The 24484-nt window shown below is 35.9% G+C and overlaps 1 protein-coding gene across 29 annotated transcripts in view; it reads left to right on the plus strand.

Annotated features, from left to right (window-relative positions):
• Mbnl1 (muscleblind like splicing regulator 1) overlaps positions 1–23700 on the plus strand; it is a 164861-nt gene extending 141161 nt beyond the window's left edge. For 11 of the 29 annotated variants that reach the window (XM_029475666.1, XM_029475668.1, XM_029475650.1 and 8 more), the window contains 7 exons: positions 7215–7472; positions 8638–8691; positions 9573–9726; positions 15421–15456; positions 16142–16236; positions 19079–19153; positions 20336–23700. In XM_029475666.1, the coding sequence (XP_029331526.1) occupies positions 7215–7472; positions 8638–8691; positions 9573–9726; positions 15421–15456; positions 16142–16236; positions 19079–19135 (654 nt within the window). In that variant the 3' untranslated portion in view covers positions 19136–19153; positions 20336–23700. The remainder of the gene's footprint in view (positions 1–7214; positions 7473–8637; positions 8692–9572; positions 9727–15420; positions 15457–16141; positions 16237–19078; positions 19154–20335) is intronic. The other 18 variants (XM_021157174.2, XM_021157163.2, XM_029475653.1 and 15 more) reach the window with 10 other exon arrangements.
• Positions 23701–24484: the final 784 nt, after the last annotated feature.

Below are 24484 nucleotides of genomic sequence, written 5' to 3' on the forward strand. Positions count from 1 at the left end.
TTCTTCTGAGGTAAAATTGGTCTAATTCAGCTAGGATCTTGGCTTTGTTCTTCTTGTTATATCTTTTTCTCCATTTCTACAATTTGTCACACAATAAAGTGATTTCAGATTTGTTTATAATCCCTTAGAAGACCTAGCAATGGCAGTACCAAAAGGGATACAAAGGTCTGAAGTTGCAAAGTAGGAACCCAATAGACACTGCTTGTAAGGTAGTTAACTACATATGCTTTGTTTGTCAGACCAGCTTCGTGTCGCTTATTTGTAAAATTTGAGTATTTGCCTGATTTATATTTAATGTCATAGAGCATGTAAGTCATGCGTTGACTCTTAACAGCAGCCTCAATAAGTATTGAAATACTTATTTTTTAAATGTATGTGCATATATAGTGAACATCACATATTCACAGCTTCTGTATCAGTATGCTTATCCACTCATTGTTGGATATTATTATGAAGATTGTATGTTCTGTACCGTATAACTCAGACTGGTTTTCTCTTAAAGTGAGGCAAATCTGTTAGTCGCTAAAGAGATGCTCCTAGAATTCTGTTTTGTGATCTATGGATTCTTTCTGTAATGTCCATGTATTAATTTAATGCCCAAAGGAGTATCCTAAGAAATTATTATACTGTGTAGAAATATTAGAAATTAATTGCTAAGCTTTAGGTCATGCCTGCGTTTCATGACTAAACATTGGTAGTAATAAAAATCAATATGTAAAGAATCACAGTCATTTTTCATGGTGCAAAATAAATACATGGACACATTTATTCTACAATCTCTAGTAGGGAACTATACTGCATGTCCTTCAAGTTACCGTTATTGTGAATATCCACGAAGCCTTTTACTTGTCTATTACCGAGGGCAAAAAAGGGCCCTCATAAGAGTAAATCTAAACTCATAACTGCTACTCTTTAAATTGAAATGTCAACTTGTCAACCTGCTAATAAATTAACTAGTCACAGAAAGATACATTCTTGCACAGAAATTTCAGGGTAAGATTATGACATAAGTCATGACACTCTAAAGGAATAGTTTAAACATTTGTTAACATTCCTTTTGGGGACATGTTTAGGTCTTAGTCATTCCAGCTACAAAACATGTTATCTTGATTGTACTTGTGGATATGGTGCAGGGTAGTCTAGACTTGGTGGAGACTAGCATCACTTGGGGTAGTAGTTTAGGTGTGGGGCCTCATCCATATAGACTTTTAGGTCAGTGGTGGGTCTCAGGAATTATTGTCACTTATCAGAAAGTGATAACAAAGGGAAAATGTAAAGCAATTGCTTGCAACCCCCAACTTTTCACCAGTCCATCAAGTGTCCTTATGAGTGATTGAACTGAAAATGCACTTCTATTAATGCTCAGACTTTAGCGTGGATTTCTACATTACTGAAGGATTTTAGATACTGTGACACCTATTAAAGTAGTTCATACTGCCCACTGAGGAGCCACCTCAGTGACTGCGTATTTCAAAGACTTACTAAGACGTTAGATAGCTATTTTGGTTAATTAAATGCACCATTTTATATCATCACCCTTTGTGAGAAGAACATGTTAAATATTCCAAACAAGCTGAGCAAACTCCTTGCCACCTCCTGTTTTCAGGTGGGGCTTGTTTTTAAATAAACAACTCTTGTTCTGTGAAGGCATTATTATTTTTTTAAGTAATAGAAATACAAGTTTCTACTTTACTGGAATGCAAGCATGTGCTAATTCTTTACATATAGGCAAAATTTAATATAATTCTTATGACTTGGACACAGAGTATTATTTGAAAGCCAAATAGAAGAAACAAAAATATGTAGATTGGTATTTTAGTGAGTTTAATGAATTTAGTATTATATTAAAGCAAAAGTCCCCAGCTATTGATGGTTCTCCACTTAAGCTCTTTTACTCGTCTTCCAGAGGACCCATGTGACTCACAACTGCCTGCCAATAGCCTCTGTGGGCACTACATTCATGTGTGCAAACCCACACATGGACATTTAATTAAAAATAAAAGGCTTTATATACACTGCGATTAAAAAAGCAGCAACTCTTTATCTTGGTGTGTGTGTGTGTGTGTTTGTGTTTGTGTTTTCTGGGATCGAACAAATGCTTTTAACAGGAAAAGCTTATCAGTCAATTCCTTTTAGTTTGTATTTTTGTAGAGGATACATTGCCACTTCTTGTCTAATACTTTAATATCATTAAAAAATTAAAGACATTTTAAAAGAATACAATTTTTAAATCATAGATTGGCTATATAATATCTCTTCAAAGTATATTCATGCTTCTTTTAAATATTTAATACTATTTCCCTTCAGTTATTAATTTTTATAATTAATTTAAGTTTGTCCAAAAGTTTTTAACTTATAAATTATTTTAATATAAAGTAATTACCAACTTTGGCTTGACTACTCATTTCCTACTATTTCACAAATTTTTCATTTAAATTAATGTTTAAATTTCTCTTATTTTGAAAGAGTAATAAAATATCTCGAGTTATAGGCTTTAACATGTTGATGACTTTAGTGCTGTACCTGAATTATTGTTCTTTTGGATTTCTGCAGCATTTCGTAGAGTGACAGAAACCTTGAAATGGATTTAATACATGTTGGTCATTCCTACACACTCATAGTTGACCTTTCAAGATATGTAGTTAAATGACAAATGTATACATGTACACAGTATAATGATGTATATTTCAGACCCAGTGTGAATAATAATATAGGTATGTTGTACTTTCTGAACGAAAAGATGATGATGCCCACATTATAAATTTAAAAAAAAAAATACCCATTGGATCTTAGCAGAAATCCTGGAAGATATTTAAATAAATAAGCAGATTCCCTGGAGTTTTTGTTCGTTTGTTTGTTTTGTTTTAGAAAAATGAATCAAAATTTATATTTTCACCAGAGTTTTAAACTTAGAGAGCTTAATTCATTTCATGGAAGTACAAGCAGTTTCTTTTTATTTTTTTTTCTTGTATTATTTTTAGAATAAATATTAGAGCCATAATCAAATTACTGATAATCAAGAATACTTTTTATTTTGATTGATTGATTGATTGATTGATTGGCAAAGTTTCACTGCATAGCCCTAGTTTCTCTGGAACTCAGAATGTAAACATGGTAGGCTTTGCTCAGAGATGTGTTTGCCACCCCAGAGATTTCACCACCAGGAATGACTTTTAAAGCTAACATGTGATGATAAGCTTAATAGAAATGAAGTCCTTGGGACTTGTTGACGTCCCAGAATATTAAGGTCAACCAAGACCCTGGCCACCATTATGGTTATTTTTCCATTCCTGACTTTTAGTGTTATTCTAAAACACTAAACACTAAACACTATATTGCTGAGTTTGTTACACAGATGTGGTAAAAACAAACATTCGCCCTCTAGAGGATCTCTTCTGAAAAGCTGTGCAATAATTGTCCAGCTGTAAAGAGTTCCAGCATTGACCATTGACTTGATTTCCCCAGGACCCCCAACTGTCACTACCTAATGAGACATGGAAATCTTCCTATTATTTTCAATTATATTTGTTAGATTTTTAAAAATAAAGACTAAACAGTGGAACTACTTATATTAAATAGATCTGAATGCTGTGTTATAAGCTATTTTCTTTACACTAATTAGTATTTCTGTTTTAATTGCTGTTGATACTGTTTCATTTTCTGAATGTCTTTCTATGACAAGAAATAGTTCCAAAATTGCAAACTCCATCTTCTTTGTGCCTTGTTGATACTATCCTATTTATTTAACCAAAATATTTAGCATTCCATATTCACATTTCTTTGGAAATTGGCAGCTTTTTCCTATTGACTATCTAAAGTTTATAATTATCCTACAAAAGTTTTATGAGAGATAGAATTTATGATGTTTTGGTGAATATTGCAGTGGAAATGCTACATTTTATATTAAAAGCAACTTTTATCGGTTTCCTGTTACATTGTATAAATAGCCTACTTAATGTTCACAGAGTAAGATACACAGTAGTCTTTTTTGATTGAATCTGGCTTTGTGTATGGCTTAGTGTATCTGATCATTTTAATTTAGTTTTAAGAAAATCAAACTACAGGAAATACTTTAAATTTTTGACCTACAAATTTTATTTCTACATATTCAAATTAGAAAATTATCCAAAATGCCTATTGTCATATTTCCTTTGCAAAATTATTCATAATATGAAAGCAATGGAAATAATCTCTAGATCCACTGAAGAGTCATCCATACTATGTGCAGTGTTTGATATCTGAGGTGCAATCGGAAATGGTGACGTTGGCCTCATAGAGGAAAATGAAAATGTTGAAACTGTTAAGTAAGGCATTGCTTTCTGAAAATGATAACCAAGTTGTACCCTGATTGCAGCCATGCAAAAGTTTGTGCAAACTGAAAACTACACAAAAGGAAAATATAATCAGACTATTGCTTGGATTCTTTTTTAATTGTGTCTGTTTCTTAAGTTCTCACCCTGTTTTAAATTATGAGATTAAATATATTGAAAAAAGTTTTTAATCTTAATTTACCAATGTAAACTACATCTAAAAGTTCTGTCTTGTTTTAATGAGATTGGTAAACTCAGACTAAAATTTCCTCGGCTTTTCAGAAAAAGAAACAGACCAAATCTATATTTAGCAGTCTGCAGATAGACCCCTTTCTGCTGGTGGTGACTGTAAGAGCAACTATGTTTTAAAGTTGGCTTCATTCAGTCTCCAGCATTCCAGAATACATCTAAAATCTGCCAGACTTTTCTTGCAATCCTCTCACTAGTTAAACTTTTGTAATAAGCTGTCTCCTACACTATTTTCCTAAACTCATTCTTAAACTCAAAGTTAAAACTGTAGCAAAAATGACCAATGAATGCTAAAATCTTAGGAGAGGCTGCTTTTCCAGTGCACTCTGGGTAGATTCCTAGTTATCAGCTCTGGTTAACTATTTGTACAACACCCCTGTGTGCATTCCACAAAAGAGTGAAGTGTAAATTGCCATCAAGCAGTCCTTAACCTGTAGAAAACCATACACGCACAAGCAGAACTCACAAATGCACTGCCTTTAGGTCAAAGGTCTTCCTGTCAACGTGGCAAGATCGATACATAGCGTTAAGTATTCTGCTTTCAGCTCACTCTTAGACTTAGAAAGAGGGTTGTTGAGGAATGAATAGAGAGAACACCTGGACCTGTCTGAGTTCATGTTAAATCAAGCCACAATGTTATGTTTGCTTAAACAGAAAGGTGACCTTTCTGTTTAGTACTAGACATAGATTTAACACAAAATGTATTTTTATGGAGAGGTAAACTCACTGCATTGTAATGTATTTTTATTCAGGGTATCTCCTAACATGGCCCCAGTGATTAGGCCATAGTTTGGAACATGCTCCTGGAACCTGTGTTTGGAAGGAAGGTACCACAACTTCCCTTGGGACTCAGCTAGAAAGGGGCTTGTTCTGAAACACAACTTGGACACACTTGCTTCCTGAACTTTGACCTCTTTGTTACTTATGAGTTTTTTTTTTTATGTTCAAGAAGATGACTATACTAATCAAAACAGTCTTTTGTAACTTTCTAAATCATCTGTATTGTTAGCTATTCAGCATACTTAACAATTGAATAAACTAAGGAAGGGCAATAGCTGAGTTAGGCTATTGCTGTGCTGTAGAATGCAGGTCTTTAGGTAGGTGAATGTTTCCAGTATTCATTTACAACATGATTTTTAACATGTAGCCAAACCCAAGTTCTTAATATGAACCACTTTCTACAATAATAGGTTATTAATACAGTTAGGGGCTAGGTTTAAACGTGGTCGTTTTATTAGAACTATAAAAATCATAGCATCTTGTTTTTGCTTAACTAATTAACCGTGTCCAGTGTTTGCATCTGCCTTGGTTTTTTTTTTTTTTTTTTGGGGGGGGGGAGGCAGACATCCAGGACGTATAAAAGCTGTGTCTTTGAAGTATGTGTTGTAAAAAATTTGAGGTTTGAAACCAGAGTTCAAACTTGTAAGGTCATTCAGTGTTTTAGATCGCCCCCTGGTGGTCAAAAGATCTAACTCCCAAAGGGGAGACTTGGAAACTTCATTCAGTACAACTCAAAGAACAAATGAATGAGAAAGAATCCATTTTACCTCCTCCCAGGGATTCCTTACAGTAAAATTAACAGATACAAAGCAAATACACAGTAACACAAATGACTGTCTTTCTCCATCCACTTTCTACAGCTGCCTTGTGCCCAAAAGTGACTCCTGGAAACATTTTGGTTAGAAAGGCTCTCCAGCTAGAATGTTTTGTTTTTTTACTTGGGACAATTTTGTTTTATCTAAAAGTTACACGTATACAGCTGAAAGTTCTTGCCTGACATTCACTAGACTAAATAACTTCAGTACTGCTTACAAATCCAAAAGTTTAACTTTCATTTACTATAAATTAAATGATCTGTATACCTGAATCAGATTTAAGTTCTTATTACATTTATTCTTTATTTGTCCATGTGTCTGGTCACATGCATGCATGCATGCCCCAGCGTGTATGTGGACAGCAAAGGATGGTTTGCAGGAGTAAGTTCCGTCCTCCCACTGTGTGGTTTCAGGACTCCAGCTCAGGATGTCAGTTGGCGCAGTATCTCATGGGCTCCTGCCGCAGATGTAAGCAGCTGTCCTGCCAGCATCCCTTCTCAGGCTCCATGATCACTGTCCATGGCAGTGACTTAATCTTTCTCCTTGTAGTGTACATGGCACTTTGAAACAATGTTTGATTATTTTATAAAATGCTTCCTATCTGGTTTGTCTGATAGTCCTCAGTTTTAACAATAGGAAGTGATACAAATACCGTGATGTGGTGTCTTGGTTTTGAATCACACCAACAGAGTGGTGTGTCCCTGTGTCTCAATCTTTATGCATTTACTTGGTGAGAATGATGGCTGCTGGCTCTCCTCACTATAAAATCCAGACTTTCCCCCTCTCTAATTAATAAGGAAACTAACACAATAGTTGATAGATGTTTCATTATACGCTCTCTGTTCACAGTAAACATATTTTCTTTCTCAAGGACATTCCCCTGGAAAGGTGCTAATATTTGAATGCTAAGCACTGCTGAGTTATGCCACTACATTGCTCTAGTTTGCCCTCTCCCTCCATGTACACCCTTGGTCACCAATTTGGATAGTTGGATTACTGTTTTCAGAAAGGACCCGCATGCTCATGTTGACTGAATCCCGTGCATTTAATGACCTCATAGGTGTGTCGAGAGTACCAGCGTGGCAATTGCAACAGAGGAGAAAACGACTGTCGGTTTGCTCATCCCGCTGACAGCACAATGATTGATACCAATGACAACACAGTCACTGTCTGCATGGATTACATCAAGGGGAGATGCTCTCGGGAAAAGTGCAAATACTTCCATCCTCCCGCACACCTGCAAGCCAAGATCAAGGCTGCCCAATACCAGGTCAACCAGGCTGCAGCAGCACAGGCTGCAGCTACTGCAGCTGCCATGGTGAGTGGAGACAGCAGTGCCTTCCTGTCAGCAGTCAGAAAAAAGAGTGAACAATTTCTCTACTGCCGGCTATTCATCTATTAACCTCTTTCTCCCGTTTTGCTGAAGATATGTTTGTTCAGGTATCCCACACAATACATAAAGAAGCTACCATTCACAGAAGTGAGGATAACTCCTCAAATGTTGCTCCTCCTCTTAGCCTAACCCCTAAGACTCTGTCTCATTCTGGATGTAGGGTTTCTGAAATTCCTGCTTCATAAAGAACCACTTGTCGCCTTTCTGGTTGAACAACACTGCCGTTTCCAGTCTCTGATTTCTGTATGCCATCCAGCTGGCCCTTGTTCTCCTTGAGTGTGTTCTTCCCCACATCAAGGCTCTTCTTTAACATTTATCTTGCCTTTAATAACATCATCTGAAACTATTTAGTAGAATAGCTTCAACAAAATTGTTTTTAAATTAGCTGCAACCCTTTTGAATGATCCACTGTCGAGATCCTGTGAAGTCCTACTGTGGCAGAAACATGATTATTACAGTGCCAAATATTGACTAAGCCATTATACAGGGAAGAGAAGAGCACTAGCACTCAAGGAGTGTTTTAAAAAATGAATCAATAAGTAAGGATCATTTAGGATAGATACTAAGTGGTTTATCTTAAGATCAACTTCAATGTGACCTAGTAGATGAGTTTAAGGAGTCCATTTCTTCTTGGCTTAGCTGTTTTAACGCTGTCCTTTTTAATATAAATATATAACTTATTCTTTAAATATTCATACAAAAATCATTGTCATGGCACAGTAAAATGATCATGAGAGAGGTCTTTTCTGTGTTTGTTTATGGATACTTGAGCAAAAATACAGAAGGCAGACTCTCTCCTTTTCTCTTTCTTTCACCACCCCCCCCCTTTTTTTTCTTTAGAGTATTGTTTGAAATTAACTACAAAGAGGAATTATCCTCCAATAACAACTCAATAGTGCCTTTATTGTGCATGCTTAGTCTTGTTATTCGTTGTATATGGCATTCCGATGATTTGTTTTTTTATTTGTTTTTTCTCACCTACCCAAAATGCACTGCTGCCCCCATGATGCACCTCTGCTTGCTGTTTATGTTAATGCGCTTGAACCCCACTGGCCCATTGCCATCATGTGCTCGCTGCCTGCTAATTAAGACTCAGTCGGCTGTCAAATCACTGAAGCGACCCCTCGAGGCAACCTTTGACCTGGTACTATGACCTTTCACCTTTTAGCTTGGCATGTAGCTTTATTGTAGATACAGGTTTTTTTTGGTTTTTGTTTTTGGTTTGGTTTGGTTTTGGTTTTGTTTTGTTTTGTTCTGTTTTGTTTTTAACCGATTGAAATATATATAATCCTTTTCCTGTTTAAAGTGGTTAACTACAATGAAAATCTGAGTGTGGTTTCCTGAAAAAGTGAGCAGAAAGACCTAAAATGCATACATAGATGGATATGGTACAATGAAAGACTGGAATCCCAGCAGCCCACATTCAGTTTAACTATATTGTAAAATGTTCTAATGAAAGACTCGGAGGACAATAAAGTGTGGTTTTCACTCTATATTTATGTACCTGTGTGGTTAGCATGGCTTTAGTGATAGGCTTCTTTTCTTTTTAACATATAATGTGCAGTATTTCAGACGAGTTTGCATGCTCTGGGACATTTGCATGTGTCTGCAGGCTGGGGAGGGCAGAGCTGGCAGGACCCAGCCAGTCACTGTACAGTTAACTATTAACAGTGCTTCTACTTGGCAGTCCTCATGGGGCTCCCGCGGCAGCTTTCCTTCTTCCCCAAATAGATGGCTTCTCACAGAAAGCCCGAAGCATTATGGGACATAAAACACCTTACGCATTATAACATGTGCTCTCGTTACTAGTGGGCTTTTGTTGTGGACAAAATAATGCTTCCTTTAAAGCTTTTATCTTGCTTAATTTCTTTAATTGGTTTTGTCACCTGGATTTTCCCCCTGGGTAGTTAAGTGTTCTGCTGCTTGCTTGCTCATGCTCCCTAACAGTTCTAGCCTACAACTGATTTCTCTTTTTTTCTTTTTCTCTTTTTACTGGTATTTGTTTTTATACTATTCACTAAACAGGGAATTCCTCAAGCTGTACTTCCCCCATTGCCAAAGAGGCCTGCTCTTGAAAAAACCAACGGTGCCACCGCAGTCTTTAACACTGGTATTTTCCAATACCAACAGGCTCTAGCCAACATGCAGTTACAGCAGCATACAGCTTTTCTCCCACCAGGTAAGGGCTTGGGTTTGCTCTGGAATGCATCTGCTATGATCTCCTCAGGGTGCTACTGTTAAAGCAGGAAACACCTGCAGTGCAGGTCAGCTGTTAGCCATGGGAGGGCGCATGGTAAGGTAGTCATGGGAAGACACATTCTGTTTTCTTACGTGGCTTTCCTTTAAAAGAGAAAACTTTAGCTTACTGAAACAGACATGCTTTGTATATTTCTGGTGTTTATGCTATTTGGAATTGAAATACTCTCTTTTTTTCTCTTTCCTCAACACTGTTGTATGTTTGTCAAGCTGTGTTATGATGCTCTCCTGCTGTAAGACCCCTTTGCCTTCAAGATTCCACAATTTTATGAAATGACTCAATTTTGACATTTTCAACCTTCAGTTTGCAAAGAAGACAGTGAAAATTTATTTATTCTAGAGCTCTTACAATGTGCTCTTCATATTAATTATGCATGGCAAAATTATTCTTGTTCCTATGCTAAAGTTGAAGTAGCTCTAAGTTCCCTTGGTGTTAAATTTATTGCTTAGTCATCCATTGGCATTCCTGTTTAGTGCTGAGTCATGCAGCTGTGATTTCAGTTCCTTTTCAGTTTGGTCACATAGATACACAGAGATCTAAGGATAAAATACTAGTAGCTCACTTAGTTGGTTAGAAATTTACTATTTAAATATTCTTAATTTATTTCATACATCTTTAAATTTTTCTACGTTATGCTTTGAAATTAATTACCAATACACACTAATCTCTTTTTCTTTCTTACACAATTTTATTTTGAGAACACTTAAAATATATATATATATACATATATATATATATATATATATATATATATATATTTGATAAAATAATTTATTAACAAATTAGTAAGTGAATGGCTAGATATGTGCATCACAAATCTAACACATTGAGCTATGGTGACAATATTTAGAGTATCACATTTTTGTGATATTAGAGAATGAGACAGTTTATTTTATACTTAGCAAATTAATACATCATGCTCATATTAGATGTTACTGGGAAACAAAACTTTTTGTATAGTTCATTTCTGAAAACTGGCCATTTACACATAGAATCAGGTGCATCACCTACATGAGCTAGTTGAAACATTTCAGTAAAATTTTCCATGATGAAATGAGAGATGTGCTCTTGGATACCTTGTTCAGACTGCCTGATAGGGGTACCCAAGGCCTCATGCAGCTCCCTGGCCATCTTGTTGTGTTTGTGGATAGGAATCCTTGAGTTGTTGTTTCCTAGGGTTGCACAGACAAACACAGCACAAATTGCTATATCTAGTGATGTTCATACAGGTTTTGGAGACATTTGTGTATTTATTTATAAATTCTTTGGCTTGAAAATATTGGCAATTTTATCTTTTTAAAATCCCTCTAGAACTAAAGGAAGTCAGCCTTACCATAGATTCAAATATAATCACATGTGTAGTGTCTTGGACAGAATAGGCTCATTTCCCAAAACCTAGCTCATTTTATATGCATATAATATAGAATAAATACAGGTGAAATATTCTATTAATTACAATATAATTTAGAAAATACACTGTATTTTTCACAGCTTGGATTTTTAGGGCTCTGAGGTGTATTGCTTCAACAGTAACTGTAGATCTGTGGGTCTGTTTCATTGAAATTACAGGGAAACACAGTTTGCTAGCTCCATAGAACAGGTGACTACATATATAGGAACTAGGTTGTTGACAATGAGTCAGGGATTCTAGCTAACCATCTACCTAAAAGAAAAGAACAAAACCCAAACAAACAACAAACAAACAAACAAAACCCCACATGTTTAATGTAAGAAAAGACTTAGCCTTCCATAGCATCTGATCATCTGGTCCACCATTCATGATTCTATCCCCTGATGTGTCTGTCCATTAGTCTGTCTTCAGCTCCCTGGCCTCTCCTTCCCTCCTTCCTTCTCTTCTCCTTGTCTTTGTCTTGCCTTTGACTCACTTAGCACACATGATTACATGCCCTGCAGGATGCTGCTATTTACACTAGATCTGCCAGCCTCCCGCTACCAGGGGTATCCAGAAACAGGTAGGGGCAGTGCTTCCTGCCCCACAGTGCTCCTCTTTGTTTTCCACATTCCATTCCAAAGAGTCACCATTGGCTGAGTAATGACTCAGTAATGTGCCTGCCAAACACCTCTTAGATGTCTTCTCTCCTTTTTTCCTCAAACCCAAAGTTTGGCTCGACTGTCCATGTTCCCAGTGAGAAATATGGGGCCTAGTGAAGTGTAGTGATTTGTCATAAGTTACATTGCTCTGGAAACTTTTTAGCAGAACTTTAAGGGAACTGGGCTTGTTTCTCAATAGCTATGAGCCTGTCATATAACTGAATTAAAAGGAATTTCAGAATACAGCCCTTACAAATCCCCAAACTCCACACCTTTTTTATGCCCTTCATCTTACTTAGAATATAATAAGTATAACTGTTTTATCAAATTCAGTGGGGTTTTTTGCTCATTTAATTGATTTCTCAGTTTTAGCTACACAGTTTTTTGTTTTATCTTTACTCTTCAGAATTAAGCTGATCATTAACAGACCAGCTGTAATCTACAGCCCGTTTATGTCATAGAAATTAATTTAACCCCTTTGATATGCCAGAAATAAGATTTTCAGTGACACTGATTTTATTTGATTTTATTTTTGCCTTAAATATAAATGAAGGCAAGTTCTAACTTCACTGGACCTGAAGGAAGTAAAGACCATTCCTGAGAGAATTTTGAGGCCATACTCTAGTATCTTTCCCCCTCTGTCTCTTACCCTGTGTAGCCCAGGTTTGAAGATGTTCTCCTATTTTCATTCAGTCCCCATGATTCACCTTAGCCATTACGTGTTTGCAAGACCTTGAATACAAGCATCCTGGACCAAGCTCATGAGCTCATATGTAGTCTGTGCCTTAAGAATCTGCCAATGGCAAGGCGATGGGAAGGAATGGGCTTCGGCCCTAACAACTCATGGCTCCACAGACTTCCATGTTCTCCATCTTCAGTTTTCCATAATGATTTTAACTTCCTTGGAAGCATATCACTTCTCTCTACCTACCATATTTCTCTCAGCCAGTGCTATCAGACAGGTTTTAAAAGAGCTAAACTAGTTTAAGACAACTTCTATTTTGGCTCACATTACACTACTACTGGAAATAAAGAAAAGGCCAGGAAACTGTTAGATGGTGGTGTAGGTGTTTGGACCAGGGAGGCAGAGAAATCTTTCACCTGTTGCTTTTATTATAATCAATATAAGTATAAATATTTATAGTTTTTAAAATTTATGTTAGAATACTTATAAATAGTAAAAAATAAGGAAGCTGCCCCATATTTGAATCTCAGTTTTAACAATTTCTTGACTGCAAATTTTAAGTAGGAAAACAGTATTTATTATTTTTAGAGTATGTCAAATTATCTTTATAGTTCTTACTATCAACTTAAATAAGCAAAAATTATCACAAAGACCTTCCAATTAGATTCCTGACTATAACATTTTCTCTCTTCTATTTATGTTTTTCTCCTTAACTATACCTTTGATTTACTTATTTTATATAAGTATTTTTATATTCACACAGATAATCGAAATTTTAATTTAAAAGATAATGTAACCACAGTGACACATTTCTCAGAAGCACACCATTCTACTGTGTCAACATCCTTCTAGGGGAAATTGGGAATTGATCAACAGATTCGCTTAAATTTTGTCTTGTGTGAAAAACCGAGGGAAACTTTAAATTGACTATTTGTGCATCATCAGTAAATTAACCCATTGGAAGTAAAGATAAATATTATGGTCATTTCAAAAATGGCTTTTGGTTTGGGTAAGAGGGTCCTACAGCACCGTGTCCACACTTGTGAGTTACTGCACCCCAGCTAGTATTGCCATCGCTGCCTTGTGTTTATTTGCTACAAATCCCTTCTGAAACTGTGTGCATTGGTTACAGTGATAATGAGGATGATAACCCCAACTAAAATTCAGTCAGGACAAGCTGAGGTTATGTTGAAAGGTCAGCTCACTTCCAGCACGCGCAGGCTCAGTTGTGTATAAGAGAATGGAATACTGTACGAAAACGGTAGCATCGTACTCAATTCAAAACCTGTAACTTGAATAATATTTGAAGGGCTTCAGTGTTCCTTAGGCAGCACACTCTGCCCCTTCATTTTCCTTTGCTGTTGTCTTTCCCAGTCCTCCTGCCCTGGAGGGCAGTGCTTACACAGAATCTAGACCCAGCATTAAGTTGTGCTTACTGTGTTGTCTCAAATTATATTCTTTGTTAGTGGTCTGTTTTGTTGTTCTTGTTGCCCTTTCACAAGTCTTTATACAGTAGTACTAGCAAATTACAAACCTACTCAAGTGTCTTATGTACCTCATCCCTATAGGGTATTAGCTTGCTTCTCTAGACCCAGTATTCAGTTTAATCTAGCCTCGCTGCCCATAATCAGATAGCCATAACTGCAGATGTAACTGCAATGCCAGTTGAGTGATCTGCATTTCAGTTATGTTTCTCAATGGCAGTTTGTTGTGTAAAACCATCTCTGACAGGACACAGTTGGCAGATATTTTTTTCCCAACAAATGTTCATCACAGATGCTGCTAGTATTTAAACAGGGTGTGCCAAGATTCAAAGATTTAGATAGAAATACAAAATCATTTTATATTTTAAAACTTAGAATTCTAAAATAATCTTGTAGTCAGAACAGGTTCTCCATATGTGAGTGTGGTGTGTACTTGGTAAAAATAGTCAGGTTTTCAGTATTTGTGTGCCAGAGAACAAGAGGAGCTATGAATGTGGCATTTATACTGAGTTCTCACATTCAGACCCCACATGTGAGACCTGTGCATCCTCATTATCTCCCACTCAGGGATTTTATCAAAGTCTAATTAGCAAATTCTTGCCTTTGAGTTTTTGTAAACATTGGCTAATCTCAGAAGTCTTGTGGATCTAACACTAAAAATCAGTCTCTTTTGCCAGATAGCAACAGATAAACTAGTTTGAGAGTTCTAAGAAAGTATGCTCCCCCACAATACATTTTGTGCATTTGAATTCTAAACTAAAGAAATAAATTTTCAGGTTTTTTGCATATTGTTTATTACTTCATAGGCCTCTAAATAAAGTTTTTTGTCTGGATGGTTGCAACCTTGTCTGAGTCTGTATGGTTGCTCCTACAGTGAACACAGAGACAAAGCCCAGGAGTTAAAATGACCTTCTTTTTACTCCGTTTCATGCATTGAAGTTTTTAGCATTTTAATAGGAAATATGATTTCTATTTATTCAGGGAGTTTAGTCTAAAGAAAACATTAATGCATTCATGTGTCGGATTGGGAAGTAGCAGACCAGTAAGAGAGCTAACAGCTGGGTTAAAACAAGGGCATTACAGGATTTCTTCTAGAGAATTAAATAGGTGTAAATTTTCTTGGAAGTCCTCTGTTTGTAGGCAGCAGTTGATAGAAGCAGAGTATAGCAGCACACAGTGAACTGGCTTTCACTCCCCCCTCGGGACTAGTTCTAACGACCACTGTGCTATCATCTACTGTGTGATTTGACCGTGCTGACATGTACATGCCCCTGTTCCCAGAATAACAAATTTTCTTCTTTGTTCAAATGAATTTCCTAATTACACGTGTGATGGGATGTTTTAATTCTTTTCCCTTTTCAAATCCACCTTCCTGTTGCAATGCATGATGGGCAGGCTCAATATTGTGCATGACACCCGCTACAAGTGTTGGTAGGTGCCAGCTTTGTTTCTTGATTATCTTAAACCTATGGTGCAGCTCACAGCCCCTCAAAATCCACTGCTAAGTTTAACTTTTATCTATTGGGCAAGTCCATTTCCTTTTTACTAACACTTGTCAATTAAATGCTATTTTCTATTTAATTGACATGGTCCCACATAAATGTTTTCTTTCCACACAAGTTTCCTTTACTCACTATTAGTGGATTTTGATTGGACTTTGAGTTCTGGTATATAAAAACAAGTCTATCTTGTAAAAGTAATGATTGTATATTTTCATAATAGTGAATAATAAAAAAAGAACTTTTATTCAAATGGCTAACTGTACAAAGTAAATACCTATATTTTATTTATATTTTAATGTCTATAAACACTATATAAAATTCTTGTTTTTTAACTTAGCAAATTAAGCCTGTTTGTGTCAATTTTCTTGATTTAATGGTAACAAGCTTTTTCCCCCCCCCCTTTTTTTTTCTCTTTCATCCCTCCCTTCCCTTCTCTCCCTGGAATGTTGTCCTGCTTTGCGCTGTGATTGCATGTCACTCGCTGGTGATGATGTCCTGTCACATGGCTTCTTGCTATGATAAATACCATGCCCAATGATCTCCTCCATGTTGCCATGGTTTCCATATTGCTACACTCTTCTGTATGTTTGCTTATATGATTTTCCCTCCGAAAGTTCCCATGGTGCACGGTGCTACGCCAGCCACTGTGTCCGCAGCAACAACATCTGCCACAAGTGTTCCCTTCGCTGCAACAGCCACAGCCAACCAGGTTTGCTAATTTACAGCTTTGTTTCTTAAAAACCAACTCTTAATAGGACCCAGTCCAACCGCTTTAACATGGAACTCCCATTCTGCTCAGTGGGAGTTGTGTGTATGGGAGAGCTGTAGAGGGTGCTTTCATGAGCATGGGTTTTCAAAGATACCTCTTGTTGGCCTACACATTCCCTTTATGACAAGCAGCAGATTCCTTTTATGCCATTTATAAGTGCTCCAAAGTTTTCGCAGCTCTGTTTCTGAAGCTACTAAACTGACATCTACACAAGCAATTCTCATTTTTCTTAACTAATCTGTACTTTGGCCAACCAAAATGAAAGCAATTATGAGGTTATTCTTAAAGCATCTGATATATAGTTTTTAGTTCCTTCCTAAATAATAAAAACGAAAATATGTAAATGCATTTCTATGCCACAAATGACCACTCTTATAAATGGTTGTTTTTTAACAATATAAATTTTGATAAGCAAATTGCTTACTAAAATTAATTACTTTTATATGCAACATCTTTCAGCTATAATTCTTGCTATTTTAAATGAAAAATTAAAGGCTGTCATTTCTACAGTTAACCTGAATAAATGTTGGAGATATTGGAAAGTAAAAGAAATCATGTACGATAAATAACAGTTATTCTGTGCTCAGTTAAAATATGGAGGAAAGAAACATGCAGAATTCTTTTAAGCAGATGGGACCTACTTAAATTTAAATGATATGGACAAGAATGGACTAGTTAAAGCAAAATGGTCATTCAAGGTATTTAAATTTTAAAATGCCATTACTCCCACCAGCATTTTCTGAATTTTCTTTACAAAAAATGTTTTCTAGCTCTGCACTAATTAAGCTCACATTTCAGAAGTAAATCTGGCCTTGAATATTCAGATATGTATGTTAGAATAGCATAGTTCAGTAGGGCTGGTGATGTATGAAAGGCACTAAAGCAGGTTACACATGGCCCACTGCCTGAGGTTAGACGGAGCCTAGGGAGAAGCCTTGTCAGATGGACTCAGTGTAGCGCCCCTGGGACAAGTACACCAACTGTTATTACAATAAGGAACAGACACCTTCTCGTTTTTTTTCAATATATCATCTTTTGATGAATTTTCAGCTATTAATATAGTCACTAATAAGTTTCAAGAATATAATTCCAAATAGATTTAATTTTAAGTTCTAGACAAGCCTTAAATATTTCTTTGAAAAACATAATTAGTTTTTCAAACTTATCAAAATAGCCTTGGATTTATGCAAACATGTAAGACTCATCTATAAGGACAAGAGCGTGTGCATTGTGGCATGATAGTTGTTTTAAGTGGATTTGGTGGAGACAATTTATGGTGCACGTAAACGATGCTGGAGGCTCGTGTGCATATCTTATATGACTATAGAATTGCTGGTGTAAGCACAACTATAGCAAAGCAAATTCAACATGCCCTTGGCCACTTGGGTTGTAAGGGACACTTCTTGCATTGTGCTGTGACCATTTCATGCATAATTCTTGGATCTTCATACTATTACTATTTTACCACCAAAGTAAAGGGAATAGATATATATATATACACACATATATTATATCTACATATACATACATATGTATATGCCTACAGTACATTAGCAATGCTGGAAATAGCTCATGCCACAAAATGCAGCCTGCATGCATGCAGAAGTTTATAGCTGGCCCTTCATCTGCATTGAGTGGTGTTGAAGGTCCTTGGTATGTTTCGACAGCCCCATCCTTGATGCTTCTACACTGTTGGGTGCAACATCCTGCCTGCAGCAGCAGGAACAATGGTATGAGAAGCTTCCTTATGCTCAGAGCACAGTTCTGTGCCATTTGCCATTGCTGTAAAACTGTATAAAATGTCAGCGAAGAAACAACGATTAAAAGGCACATAGTGAAGCATCCTTTTTAGTAGATGGAGATAATTGAGGATATTTAAATTAGAACAATAGCAAAATCCTTCAGGAACGTGAGTTCATTGCTACCCCAACAGACTTTCTGAAATGGAGTTAGTGCATTGGACAGAATAAGTTGAAATGCACTCACCAGTTGCTTTGCTTAGGGTCACACAACCAAAACCAAGACAGTGTTGTTAGAACCAATGTCCTCAGGCCTCTGCTACACTCAACCTGTAGGGCTACCTCTCCCACTTACTAGTCTCTAATTGGAGCTTGAAAGAGAATCAAATCACAAATCCAATTTCCTAGCTCTTGTATATTGTATAAGTAACCTCTGTACCAGTTTCTTTTTGTGTTTTTTTCTCCAGCTGTCTGACTACTTACTTGCCTATTTAAATGCAGTGAAATGTGTAGTAGAAATGCTGAAGTCTGCTCAGGAGAAAACCTATTCTCTTTCCAAGTTATTTTTTAATTACTATTTTGTAATGTTTTAATTTGAGACAAAAGTTAAACACTTTGATCTGAATGAAATGTTAGAAACTTACTTTCACAAAATTAGCCAAGGCATTTTTTACTCTTGATTTCAGTATTATTGCTAAGAATTTGAAACCATGGGGTGTGTGCGTGCGCGCGCGTGTGTGTAGGCCAACAAAAAGGGCTTCTTTTAACAACGGCTCTGCATGCAGTTTTGATAGCTGTACTTCTGTTCCTTCCTAAGTACTGTTAACATTTGAAGACTAGTATTTAACATGAAGATTACAAGCAGTGATTTGCTTCTATGGCATTTGCATTTACGTTAACTTAATGTCATGTTGACCAGATGAGGGCTGTCACTTCACAGCTGAATCTCACTGTTTTTATAAGTTTAATATTAAGATGTTCTCACCTCTTGGTGGTTGGCTTGCTAGCATGGATCATTCATTAAACGATTTTTTATTTGCTAGATACCCATAATATCTGCCGAACATCTGACTAGCCACAAGTATGTTACCCAGATGTAGAGCTGTCGTCACAAAACAGTAAGTTTATTATGCAGTATAACCACTCTATATATTTGTGGTTGGAATATGTTAATATTTAAAATACAAAATATTGAAGGATAATATATTTTGAGTTTTTATTTCTTATTACAAATAAATATAAACACAAATATAATATAGCAAAAGTAATTAGAAACCATGAGTCAAATTTGATGAACTTACCTTATAAGAAGATACCTTAAAGCCACAGAGCAGGATTTTGGGCTGTATGGGACCTTCAGTTTTGGCTGCAGTTCTCCCACATTAGTATACTTATGTTTTACATTTACAAAAGCCATTTAAAACTCAGTCCTGTCAGTGGGCAGATGCTGGCTCTTTGTTTTTTCCTTTGAGAAGCTCAATGACGTGTTGGCAAGTAAGGTTTTGCACTTCTTTTTGTTCATTCCATGTTAGTGTTGCAAGGATGTGAATGATCTTACAGCTCTGTATGAAAATGGGAGAACAGCAGTACACGAGCTTCTCTTCTCTGTAGTTATAAAAGAAGGCATTTGGACAGGGAAGGCTAGTGTAAGAGAAGAGACCTTGAATTGAAGTAGGAACAGAGCACAGGTCAGATCTGCAATGGTAATTAAAAAAAAAAAGAAAAAAAAGGGGCGGGAATCCATAGCAAGAGCTCTGGATATAGGTTCCAGAAGAGAGAGAAAGCAGGTCAAAGGGAGAGGTATTTAAAGACAAAATGTACCATGACTGAGGATCCCTGCCAAAGATATGTTGCAGTTAACAGTTATTTAAGAAAAAAATTTTGTCCATTTGTAACTTTCTCAGAGTAGTTCTGGCCAGATGTGATGGTACATACCTTTAATCCCAGCACATTGGAAGCAAATATAAGTGGATTTCAGTGAATTCAAGAAGAGCCTGATCTATATAACAAGCTCCAGGTTAGGCAGGATATACAGTTAGATCCTGTCTCAAAAAATGAGGGAGGGTTAAAACGTTGTTCCTTCATAGTCGGTCAAGTGCATGAAATAAGCACACTACTTATGTTGGTTATATGTTTAGAAGGAGTTTTTGTCAGCGTGTTGACCATGTATGTGTGTGTGTGTGTGTGTGTGTGTGTGTGTGTGTGTCTGTGCGTATGTGGTATACGTATATTACTATATATTGAAAAATGCTTTAAGTAATTATATGTTTGTACAAAGACTGTCTCTTTTCCTATTCTAGATCATACAAAGAGGAAAGGACAGTGTGCTTGATTAGAGTAAGGACGACGTCATTAGCCATATTGTATATACCGTCAAGCAACACATACAAAAATCCCTCAGCCACAAGACATCCACATATTGCATGTTAACCAGAAGAAACGACAACATGGGAACCTGCTGCACACTGTTGCCTACACACTTTGTACATTCAATTGGTATTTGTGCTGAGGTGATATTCCTATCTAAAACAACAACATTGTCTTTCTTTTGTAGCACAGAGTTATGCATTAAAATATGCATACATAATTAGTTTCCTATATATTCATGCCATCTTGAAAAGACAGACTATGGTGTGACCATGATTCTATTATGTATTGGTACGTCTGTAGACCAAGATATAATTTTTTAAAAATAAGTTTATTTCTTTCAAGGTTTACAAGTAACAAAGGTGCACCTTGTATTTAAAATCGCCGTTAGAGCTGAGAGCGCGCATGCAGAGTCATTTTTGTTTAAGAGTAATATTTTTACTGTAATAGATTGTAAGACATGGTGAGGGAGGGAACTGACAGAGATGAATGTGCCAAGCAAAACCACAACTGTGTATATTTTAAAGCACATCATGGCTTTAAGTACCATGTTGTTAAGGATTCTCATGAAGTGCCATAGACTGTACATCAAATTAGAGTATTATTTCTTCAGTGTTATTGTTTCTGGAGCCACATTTTGTTGCTTATTTGCTAGTACTAATCAATCAAAGGGCACCATTCTTTTCTTTTTTGTTTTTGAAACCAAAGCTGTCTCAGAAATGGCCAGTTTAACTTTACAGTAACAATAGACAGCACAACACAAACCCAATACAGATAACCTTTCACATACTGGAGATATATATGATAGATATATAAAATTATTTTAATGCATTGTAGTGTAATATTTATGCATACTCTACTATATAACAAGTTATTCAAAAGGGATATGCCATTTCTGAGACACAATAACAAAAAAATGTTTGAGGAAATTATTTTGCTTCTATTTATAGCCTCTGTCAAAAGTCAAAAGACTATAAATGCTTTGCAGAAATGGGTTCACGTTTGCTTAAACGCTTCATCACAGTCACATTCAAAATAGTGACTCTAAACAAAGAGAAGAGCACTGTCATCAGATGCATGATAAACCAAAATATGAAAATGGGAAATGTTTAATTAACCTAGTAATTGGGTGGGTTAAGTACATGGGTGAATTTTATATGTGATTCTTTTGTTCAGATTAACTGCTTATAGCCTTAGAAAGCCTTTTAAAAAATTTTAAAAATAGATGTGCATTCAGTTTTTAAGAATGGATTCATCCAAAGGAATTCCCCTTTTTTGTGGTTTGGATGTTGCAGCTAGTAAAGGATATTTTTGCTCTGTTCAGCAGTTCTAAAATCGCTGAGTAGGGGCCAGGTCACTGGCAGTTCTAGTGTGGAATGGGAGAAGTGAGAGTTCTGTTATAGAACTTTCCATACTTCCAAGTTTACTGCAAGTTTTTATGCTTGAGAGAGATGCTTTCTAATATAAGACTGATGTGTTGATTTTCCTGATTGTACTGTACATCTATTAAAGCCTTAGATTATTACATTACGGGTTGGAACCCATACCAATGTAATTTCAATCGTGTTAAGAGAGTAATGGTGACTTCACATGTTATTGTAGTTAGTTACGTTCTAGAATATTACTTATTTTTCTTGTTAAAATGTAGTTTTTCATTTCCTACATTTATTAGATTTTCATTTTCTATTAACAGTTGAATACCATTTCAGTTTTTAGACTATTGTTTTATTAGATTTTACCAATGAATTTTTCAAAATACAAAAAAATTAAAGTAGTTTTTTTCTTCATAACATACTCAGTTTTAAATTACATGTAGTGTCATATGAATATCCGTATTATTGTTAACTAAATGATTTATATTTTACTGATTTAATATTACAGTGTAAGAATGTCAGTCATTGTTCTTGTCTAGTTTTCATTAAAAGAACAAAGATCTTTTATATGGATATCTTATAAATATATAATCATTGCTAAGTAAGAAGTTAAGTTGTTGCTATGGCAACAATCCTGGCAGACAATTGAGTAATATTTTGATGATTTATTTTGTTTGTAATTAGTTATTATGAGAAGATCTAGATCCTAGATATTAGAATAAAATTTATTTTCTACTGTATCCATTTCAAATGTTAAAGTATTGTTTAATATTTTTGAAATCCCTGAATATCAGGCCTTGTTATAAATAAGCTGCATAATCAATAACTAGAACAAGGGACTTTTTGTTGATAATCCAAATACTCAAAGTTTACGTAATGAGAATTTTAGCGTGTGTGCAAACTCTTGAGGGTTGATGATGCTGCAATTTAGCATGTTGGAAAGTCTAGAGAGAAGGTTGACTTTTTGCACTTCTGTATATAGTCAAAAGAGAGAAACCTGTATAATAGCAAGATCTTATTTTGAATAAAAACGTCTATAATTACAAGGAGTTTTGTTAAGGCTAATGAAATGACAGACTGAGCAAAATTGCTTGCAAAAGTGGCACAGAGTTAGCACTCCATACCCTTCAAACACGTCGCTTTGCTTTTTGTGGACAGCTTGTAGTTTGCCAGGATTTTTCAGCTGGAAAGATTTGCCATCCTTCCAAGATCTCATGACTGACAAAACTCCATTGGGCCAAATCTGCCTGAAGATCATTACCAAAAAATAGCAGGTACTTCAGCCACTAAGATGAAATCATGGATCAGATATTCCTTACATTGTTTTCAAAACTACTGCATGTTTAAAACTTCAACAAAAAGAGAGAAAGAACTATGCTAAGGACATATATTATTCAGATCGATATCTACCAATTTCAGTTTAATGTTCACAAAATGAAATCTTGAAAACAACTATTGACTTTCACAAAATTTTAACCATAAACAGGCAAACCAAACAGCACACCTGTAGTTGTTCTGATTGTTTTTTAATTGCTGTAGATCATGTTCTTTCCGCAGGTGAAAAAAAAAAAAAAAAAGAAGTTCAAATTTCACAGTTTTAATTTTCAACTCAGAAGCACTCAAAAGAGCAAAATGTGACAATGGCCACTTGTTTAATGACTTGGTTGCCCAGCTGTCACTGCAGCTGGCTACTAATGTTGCACTTACCAGCAACCCACCCACCTTCATCTGCCGAAAGGACAGTGAGCTTGGTTTTATGATTATGTAATCACAACTTACTTTCTGCTTGTAGTTGCTTAAAATTATGTATTTTGTCTAGGGCTGCAATTTGTTTTATGCTTACTTTATTATTACTGCAGTAGTTGACTTTGCTGTATGGAAAAATAAAGCGAAATTGCCCTAATAAAACTTCTCTTTCTTAAGTATATTTGTGTGTCTGAGATTGAGTAGTAAATTATTTCTCTACATTTCACATCATTTCGTATATCTTTATGAACATAGTCATGTATAAATTTCTGGTTTTAAAGGATGGCATCAAAGGCAGTTAATCCTTTCTGAACAGTCATCTCTAGATGCTAAGAAGCTAAATGACTGTATAGCTGATATCTGGTCAGTGCTTTCTAAAGGAGCTCAGTTCTCTGCTCCACTAATGCTCTAGTATTTTAAGTGGTAGATGAGAAGTGTGTGTGTGTGTGTGTGTGTGTGTGTGTGTGTGTGTTTAAAAAAAAAACAATCTTCCAATTTTACATCTTTAAATTTAAGAACTGTAATTTGCTCGGCTGAACTGCTTGACTAGCTTTGAGAGTCAGTCTGAAAGATCGTCTCATTAATGAGATAAATGATTACACTCAATTCAAAGGGACACAGTGGTTATACATCTGGCTAAGCCATATCCTGCATAACTCCCCAGTGTGTGTGTGTGTGTGTGTGTGTGTGTGTGTGTGATTATGTGCCTGACTGTATTTGAATGAACTATAACTTGAAGTCTAATCGCTGGTGATACCTGGTATCCCATACCTGGTAGCTGTAAAGAACAAAGTTCTAATATTTCTTTTTTTTTTTTATATATTTTTATTACATATTTTCCTCAATTACATTTCCAATGCTATCCCACAAGTCCCCCATAGCGCCCCCCACTTCCCTACCCACCCATTCCCATTCTTTTGGCCCTGGCATTCCCCTATATTGGGGCATATAAAGTTTGCAAGT

Source organism: Mus caroli, chromosome 3 (genome assembly GCF_900094665.2).
Source record: "Mus caroli chromosome 3, CAROLI_EIJ_v1.1, whole genome shotgun sequence".
In the NCBI taxonomy this organism is placed as follows: Eukaryota; Metazoa; Chordata; class Mammalia; order Rodentia; family Muridae; genus Mus; species Mus caroli.